At 45.6% G+C, this 16,591-nt stretch overlaps 1 protein-coding gene across 2 annotated transcripts in view; it reads right to left on the bottom strand.

The window, feature by feature from the left end:
- The window catches only part of LOC135542116 (cadherin-4-like), a 250,989-nt gene that overhangs the window by 9,240 nt on the left and 225,158 nt on the right, over positions 1–16,591 (bottom strand). For both annotated transcript variants that reach the window (XM_064968776.1, XM_064968778.1), the window contains 5 exons: positions 16,109–16,246; positions 8,257–8,442; positions 7,799–8,052; positions 4,341–4,483; positions 2,789–3,025 (listed from right to left, as the gene is read on the bottom strand). In XM_064968776.1, the coding sequence (XP_064824848.1) occupies positions 2,789–3,025; positions 4,341–4,483; positions 7,799–8,052; positions 8,257–8,442; positions 16,109–16,246 (958 nt within the window). The remainder of the gene's footprint in view (positions 1–2,788; positions 3,026–4,340; positions 4,484–7,798; positions 8,053–8,256; positions 8,443–16,108; positions 16,247–16,591) is intronic.

A 16,591-nucleotide genomic window follows, 5' to 3' on the forward strand; every position in this document is an offset into this window, starting at 1 on the left:
CTGGAGGCGGAGAAAGCGGAGAGGCGCAGGTATGAGGAGGCAGCACGGCGACGCGGATGGAAGCCCGAGAGTCAGCCCCAATAATTTCTTGGGGGGGGGGGGGGGGGCTCAGGGAGAGTGTGGCAGAGTCAGGAGTCAGACCTGAGCCAACCCTTCCTGTTTATCGTGAGGAGCCAAGGAGGAGACCAGAACCAGAGCTGGTGTTGGAGGTGAGCGAAGCTGAGACTGTGAAGGAGTTAATGGGGAAATTGGAGGAGAGAGAAATGACGGAGTTGCTGTGTTGGTGTTTTTTGCATGGAATTCGCCCGACGGAGCGTGCCGGGGATTTGATGGCACCTTCGCAAGGTCAATAACAAGAGAAAAACAACATAAAAAGCAATTGCCACCACTCTGTTAATTGAGAATAAAATAAAATTGAGTATTTTCGGCATTAGGCATCATTATAGTATATTAAATAGAAAAATGTGTTCAACTCCAATTAAATAAATGCAAAGAAATGCAGGCCTATAACCACTGGAGTAGCCTACAGTTCCGTACTGTACACATCCACAAGTGGGGCTCACTTGTCTTGGCTCTGGGCACTGGTCGAGGCAAAGCAAGTGCCATTTGTTCACGTGTTGTTTCAGAGTTTATCAGCTACATGCTCAGTTGGCCTAGCTACATTTCTTGTACATTCCACCTTGGGATTCAGTTAATGAATTCATTTTGATATGATTGTCCAACAAAGAGCTGGAAATAATGATTGAAAGGTGCATAGTTGTGGGCTTGGTGCACATAGCCTGCGTGTTTGTCACTCTCTTTTATAAACTCGGCAATTGTCCATGTTTCTTCAACATTCATTCAACCAATTCATGAACGTTATTCAATGCACTTTCTATGGGAAAGAAAAAAGAAAAGGATAATTGGCACGTGATGATATCATGTTGCCCACATTGATAAGACATTTTCCAATTCGCATATCAACTTCCCCGTTATGATGCCTAAATTCGGGCGAAAGTAAATTAAACGTGTTAAAAAGAAGGAAGGGAGAGAATGCAACGGAAATAAAAGTATTGTGTGCTTACAATTTCAGTGTCTTCGGCTGTATGACATTTCATCTCTCCCAGCCTCCCCCCCACATACGGGACATTTAATTCCTTCCCACCCACTCAGGCTTTTATAGCCTATCGGCTGGGGACCGTTCAAAAATAAGTGTCCAGATCACACCATTCATCATGTTGTCTTGTTCACTTGTCAGTTCCTTATTTAAACAAACAGTTCATGGTTACAGTCTACCAATTAATGGTTTGCCATTCATGCTGCGTTGTCAATAGTCATAAAAGTGTTATTCATTTAGACAGATGGCCTGAGCGGTGCTGTGCTTTTCTTTCCAATAGGCATGTGAGGGAAGGCCTTAACAACACATACTGTTCTCTTTTGTGTCTTTGATGTGATGGGGTGTAATAGTCCATCGTTCACCTCATTTCAGTCGCCTAAACAGTTCGATGGTCCAGTGACCCATCTGTCATACATCGTCTGTTGTAGAAGCTGTCCTGTAGTCTATGCATCTCATTCATTGCCATATCCGCTGTTCTCCTTGTCCAGGTTATCCAGGAATCAGGTAGCTTATTTTGCTGATTTCAGTGTGATGTCTGTCTCTTTCCTTCCGTCTTACCCGTAGATGTGCGGGGTAATTGTTTTAGCCATAGCTTTTCTTTATAGGGTCAAATTCTCAGCTTTTCATGTAGAGGTCTCTGCTCATGTCGGCGTTGAAAAGGTCCAACTACTCCACTTTTTAGCTTGGTCAGCCGTACAACTTTATCTTTGACCCTATAGTTAAGGAACTTTGTGATGATGCCCCTTGGTTTGCTGCTCGTGTCCTCTCTCGGGCCGCCTGTTCGATGTGCTCGTTCAATTGTGGGAGCCCTTGTGAAGTTCTCCTGGCCCAGTAGTTGTGGTAATTACCTTTTCCAGGAATTCTTTCATTTCGGTTGTTTTCGGGGGAGAAACATACAAAACAAAGACTTGAACGGCATCTGAAGTCCTCCGTCCTGTTTCATTAAGCCCCATAATTATGATTTTCTCCAGGGCTAACCCGGTTTCGGCCTTCGAGTTTTTGACATCATCTGATATTTTCTTCATCTTCTTGGACAGTTTGCCATTGCCGGTGCGAATTTCTGTTGGTAGTGTCTCTAAATTCACTTAAGTCGAGTCGTCAGCTACTTGGTCCACGGTCGCGTTCTTTCACTGTGTTTGCTTGTCTCCATTTCTTGATCTTGTATTTACCATAACATGCAGTTATCTCTTGACTCCAGAGTTCTTTTCTATTTAAGAGGCATATTTTGTGTAAAGAAAGGGAATGCCAAATGGATCCCCTAGACCTCACCGTGGCATAGCGGAACACATAGCCCTCAGTAGTATCGGATTGTTAAAATAAATAGTGTCATAGATTAATCTGTAGGGGTGGCATCTTGTCTATCAGTGCAGAGAGATGAATGGATGTGATCTGTCACAAAGCACACAGCTCATACGTCAACATGAGACAGAGCCATTCTGGGAGAATAGTGTAATTTACTGTAAGACCTCCATTATACCACAGTCCATCAGCCTGAGACCACACCATTGTCATCTGTCACACAGCAGCAAACACACAGGGAGCGAGCATCCACACACACTCATCAGACAATATAAATCAACAGAAGGCATTATACTGGGACTGTGTGGAGAAGGGCCTTCAGTATTTGAATTCTGACACGTCACACCTCTGGTGGAGATCTCTTAATAGTGACCCAGGCTAGCCGTGTCTTACCGCTTATGCGGGAGGCGGTCCAGTTGCGTCGGACGCTAGGGGGGTAGGAGGGCAGCTCGAACACAAAAGGCCCCACGTGAGGGTCAGCGTCGGCGTCGGAGGCTGTGATGTTGACCCTGGAGCGGGGGCTGGCCCGTTCACACACCTGGGCCTCCTTGGGCAACAGCACTGGAGCGTTGTCATTCACATCTATCAGATGTATCTGTAGGGTGCCTGTCCCACTGGCAGGGGGAGAGCCTGACAGAGGGTGAAGGGGGTGGCAGAGGAGGGTGGAGGAGAGAGGAAGAGGAAAAAGAGAGACAGATAGGGGTGATGAGGTGGGAGGAGAGAAATAGAGAGGGGCTTGAAGGGAGAGACAAATGTAATCAATCCGAGGAGAAGAGGGTAACTTCATGCGTATACAGTACCTAAAAACACTTCCATCTGAAGGGAGGAAATATCATAAAAATGGAATACAGAAAAGGGACAGAGGGAAATGAAGGAGCTGAGAGAATATTGGGGGAGGGTTTGAGAGTGATGGAAGAATACAGCATACATTTGTTGTGAATGCTCCCAGTGATGACAGCCATAACAAATGAAACGGCACATAAATATTCCACTCTGTGTGAGTCCAGAGCCCAGCACTCTCAAAGGACACATGAAAATGACTTTACTGGAAAGCACCACATATCTCCCTCCCACAGCACACTGTTGTTAAAATGAGGAGAAACATACCTTAACCTACGATATACTATGACAACAAACACGCTGTTGTTAAAATGAGGAGAAACATACCTTAACCTACGATATACTATGACAACAAACACATCCTAAAGTACAGTCAGTCTCTTACAATATAACAACGCACCCTGACCTACAGTCCGTGGCCAATAGACTAACAGTCTTGTATAGCTGACTGATTACCAGTCTATTTTCTGCTAAGTAACGGATGCGGCACTGTCTGCATGAATGGAGTTCAACCAAGCTCATCACACTGAGGAGATCCAACTGTTTCTCCTATTAGAGAGTAACACAATGCATGAGTTACAGCGCCAGTATGTGAAGCTCTACTGCCTCAGCACAGCAGAGCACCCCAATCGACTGCTTGTCTGTAATGATTGGGTTGGCGCTTTGTTGAGCTCCCTCCTTGGTGGAGCAGAATAAATAAAAGCAAAACTCAATCAAAGTAGAATATATCCCAGTGTCGACTGGTGTTTGAAATCAATAGGCCGTCAACAGCTTGTTGGCCGAAACTCTGCATGCTCGAGAGCAACCCACCTCATTCCCGCAATCCAATCCTTCATATCTCTGAGGTACAACACCACCTGGGCCCTCCCTCTCAAACACAGAGAGCACACACACCTCTATTTGTAATGGTTTGGGTCGAATGGTTTTAGAGTACTTCACCGATCGCTACAACAGCTTTGAAAGCACACACCTGTGGCACATTTAGACAGATATTTCACTTCTCTCCACAGTACACATGGGATGCATTGCGCAGGCAATACACACTCACTCACTCACTCACTCACTCACTCACTCACTCACTCACTCACTCACTTACCAGACTTACCATTGTCGGCAGCCAGGAAGGTGGCCTCATAGATGTTGTTCCTGACATACATGGATTCCCTGTCCAGCACGGCCATGGTGGTGATCTGACCGTTGGTCCTGTTGATCCTCAACCAGTTAGCTGGGTCAGACAGCTTTGAGTACCTGGAGAAACACAGTAGAAACTGTTACAACATATCGCATAGTGATGACCAATGTTACTATCTAATTATTTCGGCACTAAGCAAATTTCAGGTCTGCTGAGAGCAAACTTGAATGTTGTGAAAATTCTGTGCAACTTCCAGCACGAGTTTACTGTGAACACTGAGGCTGTACCCGCTTTAACTTACAGTTTGAACAGTGGCCAAGTAAACTACTGTGACTATTTGATCATAATATAGGTCTACCAGATTGGCAAACATATAAAAAAAAAATGGAAAAAATGCATCCTATAACATGTTAACATGGAAAAAGCTGTTCTATCATTCAGCCTGCAGTAGCAGCCAATGTGTGGTGTTCAATGTACGCCAACATTCCATGAGACTTTTGAATCAAACATACAGGGCTTGACATTAACCTGTTTATCCACTTGTCCTTCAGACAAGGAGGTGACTGAAAATGTTGTGTTGTTTGATGGAAGAAACCGCTTTACAAAATAAAATGCATTATTATTCCCATACTATTATTACAGAAAATCAGAGAAATTATACTAACATCTGCCTATTGGCTACTTAACTTATTCAAGCCTGTCTCAAAATACAACACTGCCCCTTTAAGACAACAAAAACTCTTTACCTGACTGGCTTTTTTAAAGATGTCTAAAAATGTATGTTTTGTGCTCTTGTAGGAAGCAATCACTCCCCGATAGCTAACTACAAATGATCTATAACTGGGCTAATAACTCACTCACTAGCAAAGGATACGAACAACATGTGCACACGCGGCTACATGCAGCTCTTGCTTTGATCTCAATACAAGTGCATCTACTCACGACCACAGCTGTAAACACAGTCCAAGTTCAAAGTAAATGGCACAGATCCATATATGGCAACGGCTATTTGCGTATAGGCCTACTGCAGCCTTTGCGTATAGGCCTACTGCAGCTCTGATTGGTTATGCCTCACCGGTCTGTGTAGAGTATGGGCCGAGTCGTGTATATATATATATGAGAGAGAGAGAGAGAGAGAGAGAGAGAGAGTGACAGAGGTATAGCGAGATCAGATGCCTGGTGAGAGGAGGTTTGATGCTGCCGATGATGATGATGAGAATAGGTCTAATTAGAGAACATGCTGGAGGATGACACAAGTTAGAGTATGGGCCGAGTCATGCACAATAGAATCCTACTCCAATGTGTTCTGCCTACAACAAAATCTCTTGCATAGTTTGTTTTGTTACGGTACTGTATGTTGCATTGAAAGTGGCTAATGTTGCGTTAATTCGATCACAATTGCCACAGTAAAGGGAAACATTGATAGTGTTGCTAACTAACAGGGAAAAATCTAGAAAGTTGAGTGAAGTTCAACATCGTGCTTCTCTCCATGGGCTGAGAGTGGTTCTGCGCTCTGCGCGGCAGTCCCGGGGAGCTGCAGGGCAGTCTTGGGGCTACAGCACATCCCCACATGCACGCAGAGTAGAGGGAGCATTGGTAATAACGCCTTAATATATCATACAAGTGGAATCAGCGAATACCCTGTGTTTAATCTTAACCTCCAGATAGGGTCCCCTTCGCAACCATCTCCCCTGCATCAGGAAACAGAATGGTCTTCTTGCAGCTTGGTTCTGTCATGTAAACAGTTGACAAGAGTAATCTGATCCAAATGAAATGCAATTTGCAGAAAGGAAACAAATGAGTATTGAAGTGGCGAGTGGAGAGGTTAATTACAGGTAAAGGACCTAACCTTCATGCAGGCAACACTGACACGCGAATGCAACTTAAGGTGTTCCTAAGTTTGTGTACTCAGTGTATATTCTTCTCAATAAAACAATGTAAATCGACGTGATTACTCAGTTAAAATGTGTTTGTCACTGTGTGGAGAGATGAATACACAGTATAAATATATATATATATTTATATAGATTTAGATATAGATATATATATATATATATATATATATATAGAGTGACAGAGGTATAGCAAGATCAGATGCCTGGTGAGAGGAGGTTTGATGCTGCCGATGATGATGATGAGAATAGGTCTAATTAGAGAACACGCTGGAGGATGACACAAGTTAACGAGTGCCAATGAGATGTGTGGGAGATAATGCCAGCTAAGCAGCTAAATCTATCTCCTCTTAATGAAACACTCTGCCACATTTAGATTCCAAGGGACGGAGGGAGGTAAAAGACTGAGAAATACATTGAGGTATCGATGTGGCGTTTCATCGTGGGGAAATCAACAGATTAGAAGACAAAATAACAAGAAAATGAGAGCCAGAACATCACGCCAACAGACTTGGGTGTCAGTTTGGATTTGATGTCCCTTGGCAGGTGAAACAGAGGTCTCTAGTTGTTGTGAGAGGCTATGTCATCTCTCTCCATGCCACGGTGGCAGCCCGGGGGCACTCACGCCTCTCTCTGACACCCAGCTGGCAAAGGCTGGCACATGGAGAAGGGCACACAGCTTGTGGTGCAGTTCTACGATCCACCCATGCACGCTACCACTTCCCCCAAGTCTGACAGTAAAACGAGCTGGCAAATCAGACCCTGTCTACCCCCACTCTTCTCCTCTCCCCTCTCCACCGCTCTTCTTCCCCCTCCACATGAGAAAGCAGGGGGAGGAGTGACAGGGAAGGAAGAGCAGTCTTCTGGTACACACACAGACTGCAGCTCCTCACGTCATCTGTCGGCAAGGTCACTAAAGTGAATCAGCCAGTGGTGATCAGGCTGTCCAAACATGAGCTGCCTGTCGGCTGCCACGACATCTCTGGAGAAGACGAAAGGCCTGAATTCTCATCAATGAAGGAGAAAAAAGAGACAGAGAGAGTGAAAGGATTGAGAGAGAGGCTAGCGAGAGAGAAAGAGGAGTTCTGTGGCTCTCAGAAGACAAAACAACAGTGAAAGACTAAGTTTGAGTGAATCCATTTATGAGAAGAACTTCTGTTTTTAGAGTTTATTTGTTTGCCTGCACTGCATCGATTCTTTAACGGGTGTCCGACTGAACTGAGAGTGGAATTGATTGGTGCTGAATCTGGGGATGGAGTGGATGGGGTGGCTCAATGACCTTTGACCCAGTGAGTATGTGGGAGAGGTGGAGATGGGGAAAGAGTAGCTGGACACAGTCCAGCTTATTACGATGTAACCTTTCCTCCTTCGTTGTTAGGCAACAGGGAAATGAATGGACTTTGGTTTTGGGAGCAGGTCAGTTAAGAATGTCACAGAAGGCAGTTCAGCCTTACGACGGCGCAAATCCATGCAAAATACAATCAGCGTCTATCTGAAATTAAGCCTGTAGTTCCTAACATTCTGTAGTTCATAACATACCGGACAGTCTGATGGATGAAGAGGTCAGGGTCTTGGGCAGCAAACACGGTGAGTGTGGTGCCTGCAGGAACCCCCTCCTCGAAGCGGATGGACTTGGGGTTGGAAGGGAAGACAGGGGGTTCGTTGACATCCTGTACGGAGATGGTGACCCCCGCTGAAGACTGGAGAGAAGACTGGATCCCACTGGCCAGAGGGGCCTTGTTAGAGACTATCACTGTCAGCATGAAGGCCCTGTTCTGCTCATAGTCCACTGGCTGCAGGGAGAGAGGGGTGGGGAGAAAGATATATAGGGAGGCAGGGCGGGCGAAAGTGAGGGAGGGAGACAGAGAGAGAGAAAGATGAAAGAGAAAGGAAAGAGAAATTAAATAACTCAAATGCACCCATATCAATATGGAACAAAAGTTCATCATAATTTTGCACTTGGAGTTGTTTATTGAAACAGTAAAGTAGTTCCCTACCTTGACCACAGTGACCATGCCGTCATTGTTGACAGGGTTGGTGCGGATGAGGAAGTGACCCTGGGGGTCTCCGCTGGCGATGCGGTACTGGGCAGCCCAGTTGGGGCTGTGAGGCTGATCCCTGTCAATCACTGTCAGATTGGCCACCACCACATTCACCCTGTTCTCTGGGACCTCCCCCGAAAACTAGAGAGAGCAGGAGGGAGGGAAGGAAGGAAGAAGAGAGAGGAGGGAGGGACGGAAGGAAGGAAGGAAGGAAGGAAGGAGAGAGAAGGAAGGAAGGAAGGAAGGAGAGGGAGAGAGGAGGGATGGAAGGATGGAGAGGAGGGAGGGATGGAGGGAAGGTGAGAGAGGAGGGAGAGATGGAAGGAATGAGAGAGAGAGAGGAGGGAGGGATGGAGGGAAGTAGAGAGAGGAGGGAGAGATGGAGGGAAGGAGAGAGAGGAGGGAGGGAAGGAATGAGAGGGGAGGGAGGGACAGAGGGAGGTAGTGAGAGAAAGTGAGATATTTCTATGACTTTAGATAATAGAGACAGTGTTTTTATAATAGTAATGCCTTTCCTTATACTGCTGAATGTCAATGTGTGGAAGTCTTTATACCAACCAATGGATTTGTTCAATGAAGTGTTTATCCATTTACATCTAATGCTGCACATTTAGCAATTAAGAAATTAAATAAGTACTGTAATTAAATGGATGGCACGAACCATCTTTGGGTAATGATCTTCATTATATTCCAATCTAAAACTATTCAGTCTCACTCAATGATACAGAAAACTCTGAGGTATAGTCAGAGCAAAAGCGGCACACACAAAAACCTACTGTACAGGAATTTAGTCCAAACAAAGTGAACACATTCTGCAGCGGTCTCTTTCATATTCAAGAGACACACACACACACAATACACACACACACACACACACACACACAATACACACACACCACAGCTTTTACTGTCAGACAGTAATCCCTGTTTCCTCTTGTGATGCGTTAACTGGTTTATGGTGTGTGTCTGCCAGCTGCTGTTCACTCTAATGGCTTCATCATGGCGCTGGGGCTGCATCCAAACCCCCCTCTCCTCCTCGTCCCCAGCCCCTGTCCCCTGCAGCATCGCCACGCCGATAAGCACAGAACAAATTAAATATGCACATTCTCTGTGGTGTGTCGGCTCCTCTATTTTATTTTCACTCCGAGCTTCAACACAGACAGGAAAAAAAAACACCTTCCAAGCTTGTACGGCAACGTTGGGAGAGAGAGGGGGAGAATGAGATTTAAAAACCTTATGGAACAGTTCGAACTGGATAATGGGCTCTGGGAAGATGTCCTCACCCTTGAAAGTAACAGGTAGTTCGTCTGATAAGCAGCCAGAGAGACAAACAAGAGAGCCTGATGGGAGCCTATGCTCGTTACTGGCTAGGGAGCTGGAGTGCCCAGCAATGGGATCTGATTGAAAAATGACCGAGGACAGGTTCAATTCAGAATGATATGGTAAACTCCAATTTCATTCATGCATCAACGTTTGACTTTGAAAGTCAAGAGGATTCAGATCCAGATCCTCACTGGGAATTCATTCCACTGAACTGCTACTAACCACCGAATTGGAGATTAAATTGAGACTAACGGAATAATATAAGAATTGAGCCTTGTGATGATGCAGCGTTTTAGATAGCACTGCATTCTGTTTTCCCTTTCTCACGACGAGAGAGAGGGAAAGAGAATCAGCTCCACAGCTCAATATGGCTCTACGGGATATTTTACTGTTCTCAATAGAAGCATAGTCTTGGTTGAGAACAACAACAACAACAACCACCACAACAAAAGGGCAATAATGTTAGCAAGAAGTGGAAATAAAAATGCCCTTAAAAATAACTCTCACAATGTTTCTCTCTGAGTAGAAGGGTGAACAGTTGAATCAGTATTAAGGGTGTTATTATATCCTCTTTGTGATGGTGATGGAGCCCCAGGCATTGGCAACCCACATCATTTCAGCCTTTTACATGTCACACTAGTGCCACATGCAGTGGCGCATCTACTATCACTAACAACTAATGAAGTCTGCTGTGCCAACAGATATAGCATCTTAATTTGATCACTCTATTGTAGCTGAGAATTTTCCTGCACCGCAGGAAATGCAGATGACCTTTGTGATTGACATAAATTCACTGAAAACCCACACTAAAACACGGTTATATTAACCGTATGGCACTTTTCATGTAGCCTACTTTTGGCCAACTAATAGCCTAACCAACGTCCAAGAAACATTATGGACTAAACGTTCAAATCCTGTTGCTTCAGGATTATTTTGCTGTGACAATATACGTAGGCCAAATTAAGATCCTACATCTGTATGCCCCTGACTGTTCTTCAGTAACAAGCCTCAGCAAAACTCTACAATGTATGAGAGACAACTAGTCTGCCACACACAGACGCTCTTCAGGTAGACCAGGAATAGCATGCTATTAAGGTCTACTAGAATCCAGCGGGCTGATATTTGAACATATGAAACTACAGACTACTGCTCCAAACACCGATCAATGTGGATGTGAATTGAAAACGTCGGCAGGAGTATAGAGTTTAGTTTGAGTGTGATGCACTTGATTAGATCTCATTACCATAACCCTAGGAGAGTGAGATTATACAGTCGCTGAATGCAGCCTAATGAGTTGTGGCAAGTACCATTGTCTTTTTGTTTTTCACATAACGACGAACATCACACTCTCATATTCATGCCCATGTTCTCAAATGAATAAAACATTTGGCTTTTTTAATTTAAAAAAAAATTAGAAGCAATATATCTGCTTGGATTATACCCCTGCAAGCAATTTTACTTAATTAGTGGGCTTATGTTTTCTCTCCATCTCCCGTTGAGAGATGCACATGCTTTTCTGCGTCTGTCATAAACACAAATAATTACTGAACTGCTCCGAGTGGAGTTCGCTGTGTGGGAAGAGAAGAAAAGGAATTGACAAACAAAGCAACGGAGAAACGGGATAATACTGAAATCTTATAGGAAAATGTGTGTGTGTGTGTGTGTGTGTGTGTGTGTGTGTGTGTGTGTGTGTGTGTGTGTGGGTGTGTGTGTGTGTGTGTGTGCCTGCGGGTAAAGCTGTATGTGTGTGTGTGTGTGTCGAATACACAGCAGTAAGATACTAAGACAGCTGCCTCAATATGACTAACATGTCCTCTCCTTTCCCCATTCATCATCTCTTCCTCCCTCTCCTGTCCTCTGCACCACCACAACCACTGTCCCTCCTCAACAGAGGCCCATCCATCTGTTACTATTGGAACACGTAGTTTGACTCTTGTGTTCCAAACCATGTGTTCTAAACCATGTTGCCAGAGCTTTTCTTTTCTCCTTCATTGTCATCCTGGTTGTTCTATAGCTGGTATAATTCATTATCTCCCCTGCAATGCCACATGGTTCTAAACTAAGTGAGGCAGTGAGGATACTCAACACTCTCCCTCCACACCAGTACCTTAAAGTATTTAAGTAAAAATACATTAAAGTACTATTTATATTTTTTTTGTCAAATTTGACTTTTACTTCACTAAATTCCGGAAGAAAATATTGTACTCTTTTACTCCCTACATTTTCCCTGACAACCAAAAGTACTCTTTTATTGGTCCCAATAGAAGCATCGTTTTGGTTGATAATAACAACAACAATAATGTTAGCAAGAAGTGGAAATAAAAATGCCTTTAAAAGCAACTCTTACATTTGAATGCTTAGCAGGACAGGAAAATGGTCCAATTCACGCACGTATCAATAAAAGATCCTACTGCCTCTGATCTGGTTGACGAAACACAAATGCTTAATTTGTAAATGATGTCTAAGTGTTGGAGTGTGCCCCTGGCTATCCGTAAATAAAATAAAAAGTAACATTGTGCCGTCTGGTTTGCTTGTTAAAAGGAATTTGAAATGATTTATACTTTTACATTTAAAACCACATACAGTTGAAGTCGGAAGTTTACATACACATACTACATACACTGGAGTCATTAAATCTCATTTTTCAACCACTCCACAAATTTCTTGTTAACAAACTATAGTTTTGGCAAGTCGGTTAGGACATCTACTTTGTACATTACACAAGTCATTTTTCCAACAATTGTTTACAGACAGATTATTTAACTTATTATTCACTGTATCACACTTCCAGGGGGTCAGAAGTTTACATACACTAAGTTGACTTTAAACAGCTTGGACAAATTACAGAAAATTATGTCATGGCTTTAGCAGCTTCTGATAGGCTAATTGACATCATTTGAGTCAATTAGAGGTGTACCTGTGGATGTATTTCAAGGCCTACCTTCAAACTCAGTGCCTCTTTGCATGACATCATGGGAAAACCAAAAGAAATCAGCCACCTCAGAAAGAAAGAACATTGTAGACCTCCACAAGTTAGGTTCATCCTTGGGAGCAATTTCCAAATGCCTGAAAGTACCACGTTCATCAGTACAAACAATAGTACGCAAGTATAAACACCATGGGACCACTCAGCCGTCATACCTCATACCTCTCAGGAAGGAGACGTTGTCACCTAGAGATGAACGTACTGTGGAGCGAAATCAATCCCAGAAAAGCAGCAAAGGACCTTGTGAAGATGCTGGAGGAAACAGGTACAAAAGTATCGATATCCACAGTAAAACGAGTGCTATATCGACGTAACTTGAAAGGCCGTTCAGCAAGGAAGAAGCCACTGCTCCAAAACCGCCATAAAAAAGACAGACTACAGTTTGCAACTGCACATGGGGACAAAGATCGTACTTTTTGGAGAAATGTCCTCTGGTCTGATGAAACAAAAATAGGACTGCAAGCCGAAGAACACCATCCCAACCGTGAAGCACGAAGGTGGCAGCATCATGTTGTGGGGGTGCATTGCTGCAGGAGGGACTGGTGCATTTCACAAAATAGATGGCATCATGAGGTAGGAAAATTATGTGGATATATTGAAGCAACATCTCAAGACATCAGTCAGAAAGTTAAAGCTTGGTTGCAAATGGGTCTTCCAAATGGACAATGACCCCAAGCATACTTCCAAAGTTGTGGCAAAATGGCTTAAGGACAACAAAGTCAAGGTATTGTGGCCATCACAAAGCCCTGACCTCAATCCTAAAGAAAATGTGTGGGCAGAACTGAAACAGCGTGTGCGGGCAAGGAGGCCTCAAACCTGACTCAGTTACACCAGCTCTGTCAGGAGGAATGGGCCAAAAGTCACCCAACTAATTGTGGGAAGATTGTGGAAGGCTACCCAACACGTTTGACCCAAGTTCAACAATTGAAAGGCAATGCTACCAAGTACTAATTGAGTGTATATCAACTTCTGATCCACTGGGAATGTGATGAAAGAAATAAAAGCTGAAATAAATCATTCTCTCCACTATTATTCTGACATTTCACATTCTTAAAATAAAGTGGTGATCCTAACTGACCTAAGACAGGGAATTTTTACTAGTTTTAAATGTTCAGGAATTGTGAAAAACTGAGTTTAAATGTATTTGGCTAAGTTGTATGTAAACTTCCGACTTCAACTGTACTTTTAGACTTTCACTCAAGTACTATTTTACCCTTGTGACTTTCACTTGAGTCATTTTATATTAAGGTATCTTTACCTCAACTCAAGTATGACAATTGGGTACTTTTCCCACCACCATGTCTGATACACCAGCAAACAGCATACAGAGACTGAACAGTGGAGAGAGGAGAGACATAGAGTAGAGGAGAGAGGAGTGTGGCTGTGTGGAGGTTTGAGCGTTCCCCTGTGAGAGGGGAGTGACAGAGACAGGACAGAGCAGTCTGAGGAGAGGCGTTGTTCAGTGGGTTAGTCTCTGACAGCTGGGGCCTCTTATCAGAGCAACCGGCTGGAACTACACAGCTGCCTGCCTGGCACACGCAGTGATGATACCGCCGTGCCACCAAGAGATGGATCACACATCAGAGGAGGCAGCGTGTGACGTGGACACACTCCTCCCTCTGCAGATGGATGGACATACAGAAAAAGGAGAGAGGGAGGGAGAAAGAAGGGGGTCAGGTCGGCACTTTGCCGTAATAAAGACCAATGAAGGGAGAGACTACCTTCCCCCCTCCCTCGTGATGCATTAATCCGCCCACACACGCCCACACACACACGCTTCCACACACGCACCCATCTACACACACGCCGTGGTCACACCACACACGTGCTGGACACACAGGCCTCAGTGCGCCACACACATGTCTGTTCCTGTCCTTTCTCTTCATTCTCTCTCTCTGCTGGTCACACACACACACACACACACACACACACACACACACACACACACACACACACACACATTTATGCCCACATTAAAGAACACATAACAGTCAGGAGGAATGGGCCACACACACACACACAACATTGAAAGGCAACACACACACACACACACATTCTCTCCACTACCCACACACACACACACACACACAGGCCACACACACACACACACACAGGCCCAACACACACACACACACACAGGCCCACACACACACACACACAGCACAGGCCCAGGCACACACACAGGCACACACACACACACACACACACACACAGGCCCAGGCACACACACACACACACACACACACACACACACACAGGCCCCACACACACACACACACACACACACACACACACACACACACACACACACACAGGCCCACACACACACACACACACACACACACACACACACACACACACACACACACACACACACACACACACACACACACACACACACAGGCCCACACACACACACACACAGGCCCACACACACACACACACAGGCCCACACACACAGGCCCACACACACAGGCCCACACACACGCCCACACACACACGCCCACACACAAACACAGGCCCACACACACAGGCACACACACACACACACACACGCCCACACACACACACGCCCACACACACACACACACGCCCACACACACGCCACACACACGCCCACACACACACACGCACACCACACACACACACACACGCCCACACACACACGCCCACACACACGCCCACAGACACACGCCCACACACACACGCCCACGCCCCCACACGCCCACACACAAACGCCCACACGCCCACACACACACGCACGCACACACACGCCCACCCACGCCCACACACACACACGCCCACACACACACACACGCCCACACACACACACACCACACACGCCCACACACGCCACACACACACACACACACACACACACACACACACACACACACACACACACACACACACACACACACACACACACACACACACACACACACACACACACACACACACACACACACACACACACACAAAAGTGGGCCAGAAGAAGTCAGGCTGCCGCCAGTGCGGATGTGTATGGGACTGGGGCCAGATGCCTGCAGACAAACCATGGTCACCAGAGAGGCTGCTGGCAGAAAGAGTGGAGGGAGGGCTGCTCCCTTCACCAAACAGCATGCCTATGATCTTTCTCTCTCATCCCTCTTTTTCTGTCCCTCCATATGTCGCTTCGACACACTCTCCCTTTACTGCAGTAGCTCCCTGTTTCCCTCTGACCCCTTTCTTCTCCGTGTTTTTGGTCCTCCTATTTGTCCTCGCCTGCTGTTTATCTCTCCACATGTCTCTGTCCCGCTCCTCTGTCCAGCTCTCTAACCTCCTGTCAAAGAGCCATGAAATCTTGTCCTCTAAGATAGCATCAGACACATGGACTGCATCTACAACAGAGTTGGGGCACTGCCCTGGTGAATATCCATCAGCTGATGTTATCCTGTCATGAATACAGATGTGTGGCCCTACAGCAGAGGTCAGTCCAGGGGTGGAGAGGAGACTCACCGTCCTGGCGGTCAGCTCGGGAGGGTTGTCGTTGATGTCGGTCACAGAGATGAGGGCGGTGGCCGTGTTGGACAGGCCAAAGTTCAGGTTCCCCTCCATGTCCGTGGCCTGGACGATGATGGTGTACTGGGACACTTTCTGGAAAGACACACCACATTAGTTAAATAAGACGTCAGAGGGTGAAGGTAGTTCTGAGCATACTATAGCTAGGTGGGCTGACTGACAAACAAACAAATGAATAACTAGCACAAATAGCTCTGAACCTGACACACACACTTATGTGCAAACTCATGAACACGTGCGCGCACACACACGAGCACACACACGAGCACACACACGAGCACACACACGACACACACACACACACACACACACACACACACACACACACACACACACACACACACACACACACACACACACACACACACACACACACACACAGGCTTAGGAAGTGAGGGACCAACGGGCGCGAGTGAAAGG

Source organism: Oncorhynchus masou, chromosome 6 (genome assembly GCF_036934945.1).
Source record: "Oncorhynchus masou masou isolate Uvic2021 chromosome 6, UVic_Omas_1.1, whole genome shotgun sequence".
Classification (NCBI taxonomy): domain Eukaryota; kingdom Metazoa; phylum Chordata; class Actinopteri; order Salmoniformes; family Salmonidae; genus Oncorhynchus; species Oncorhynchus masou.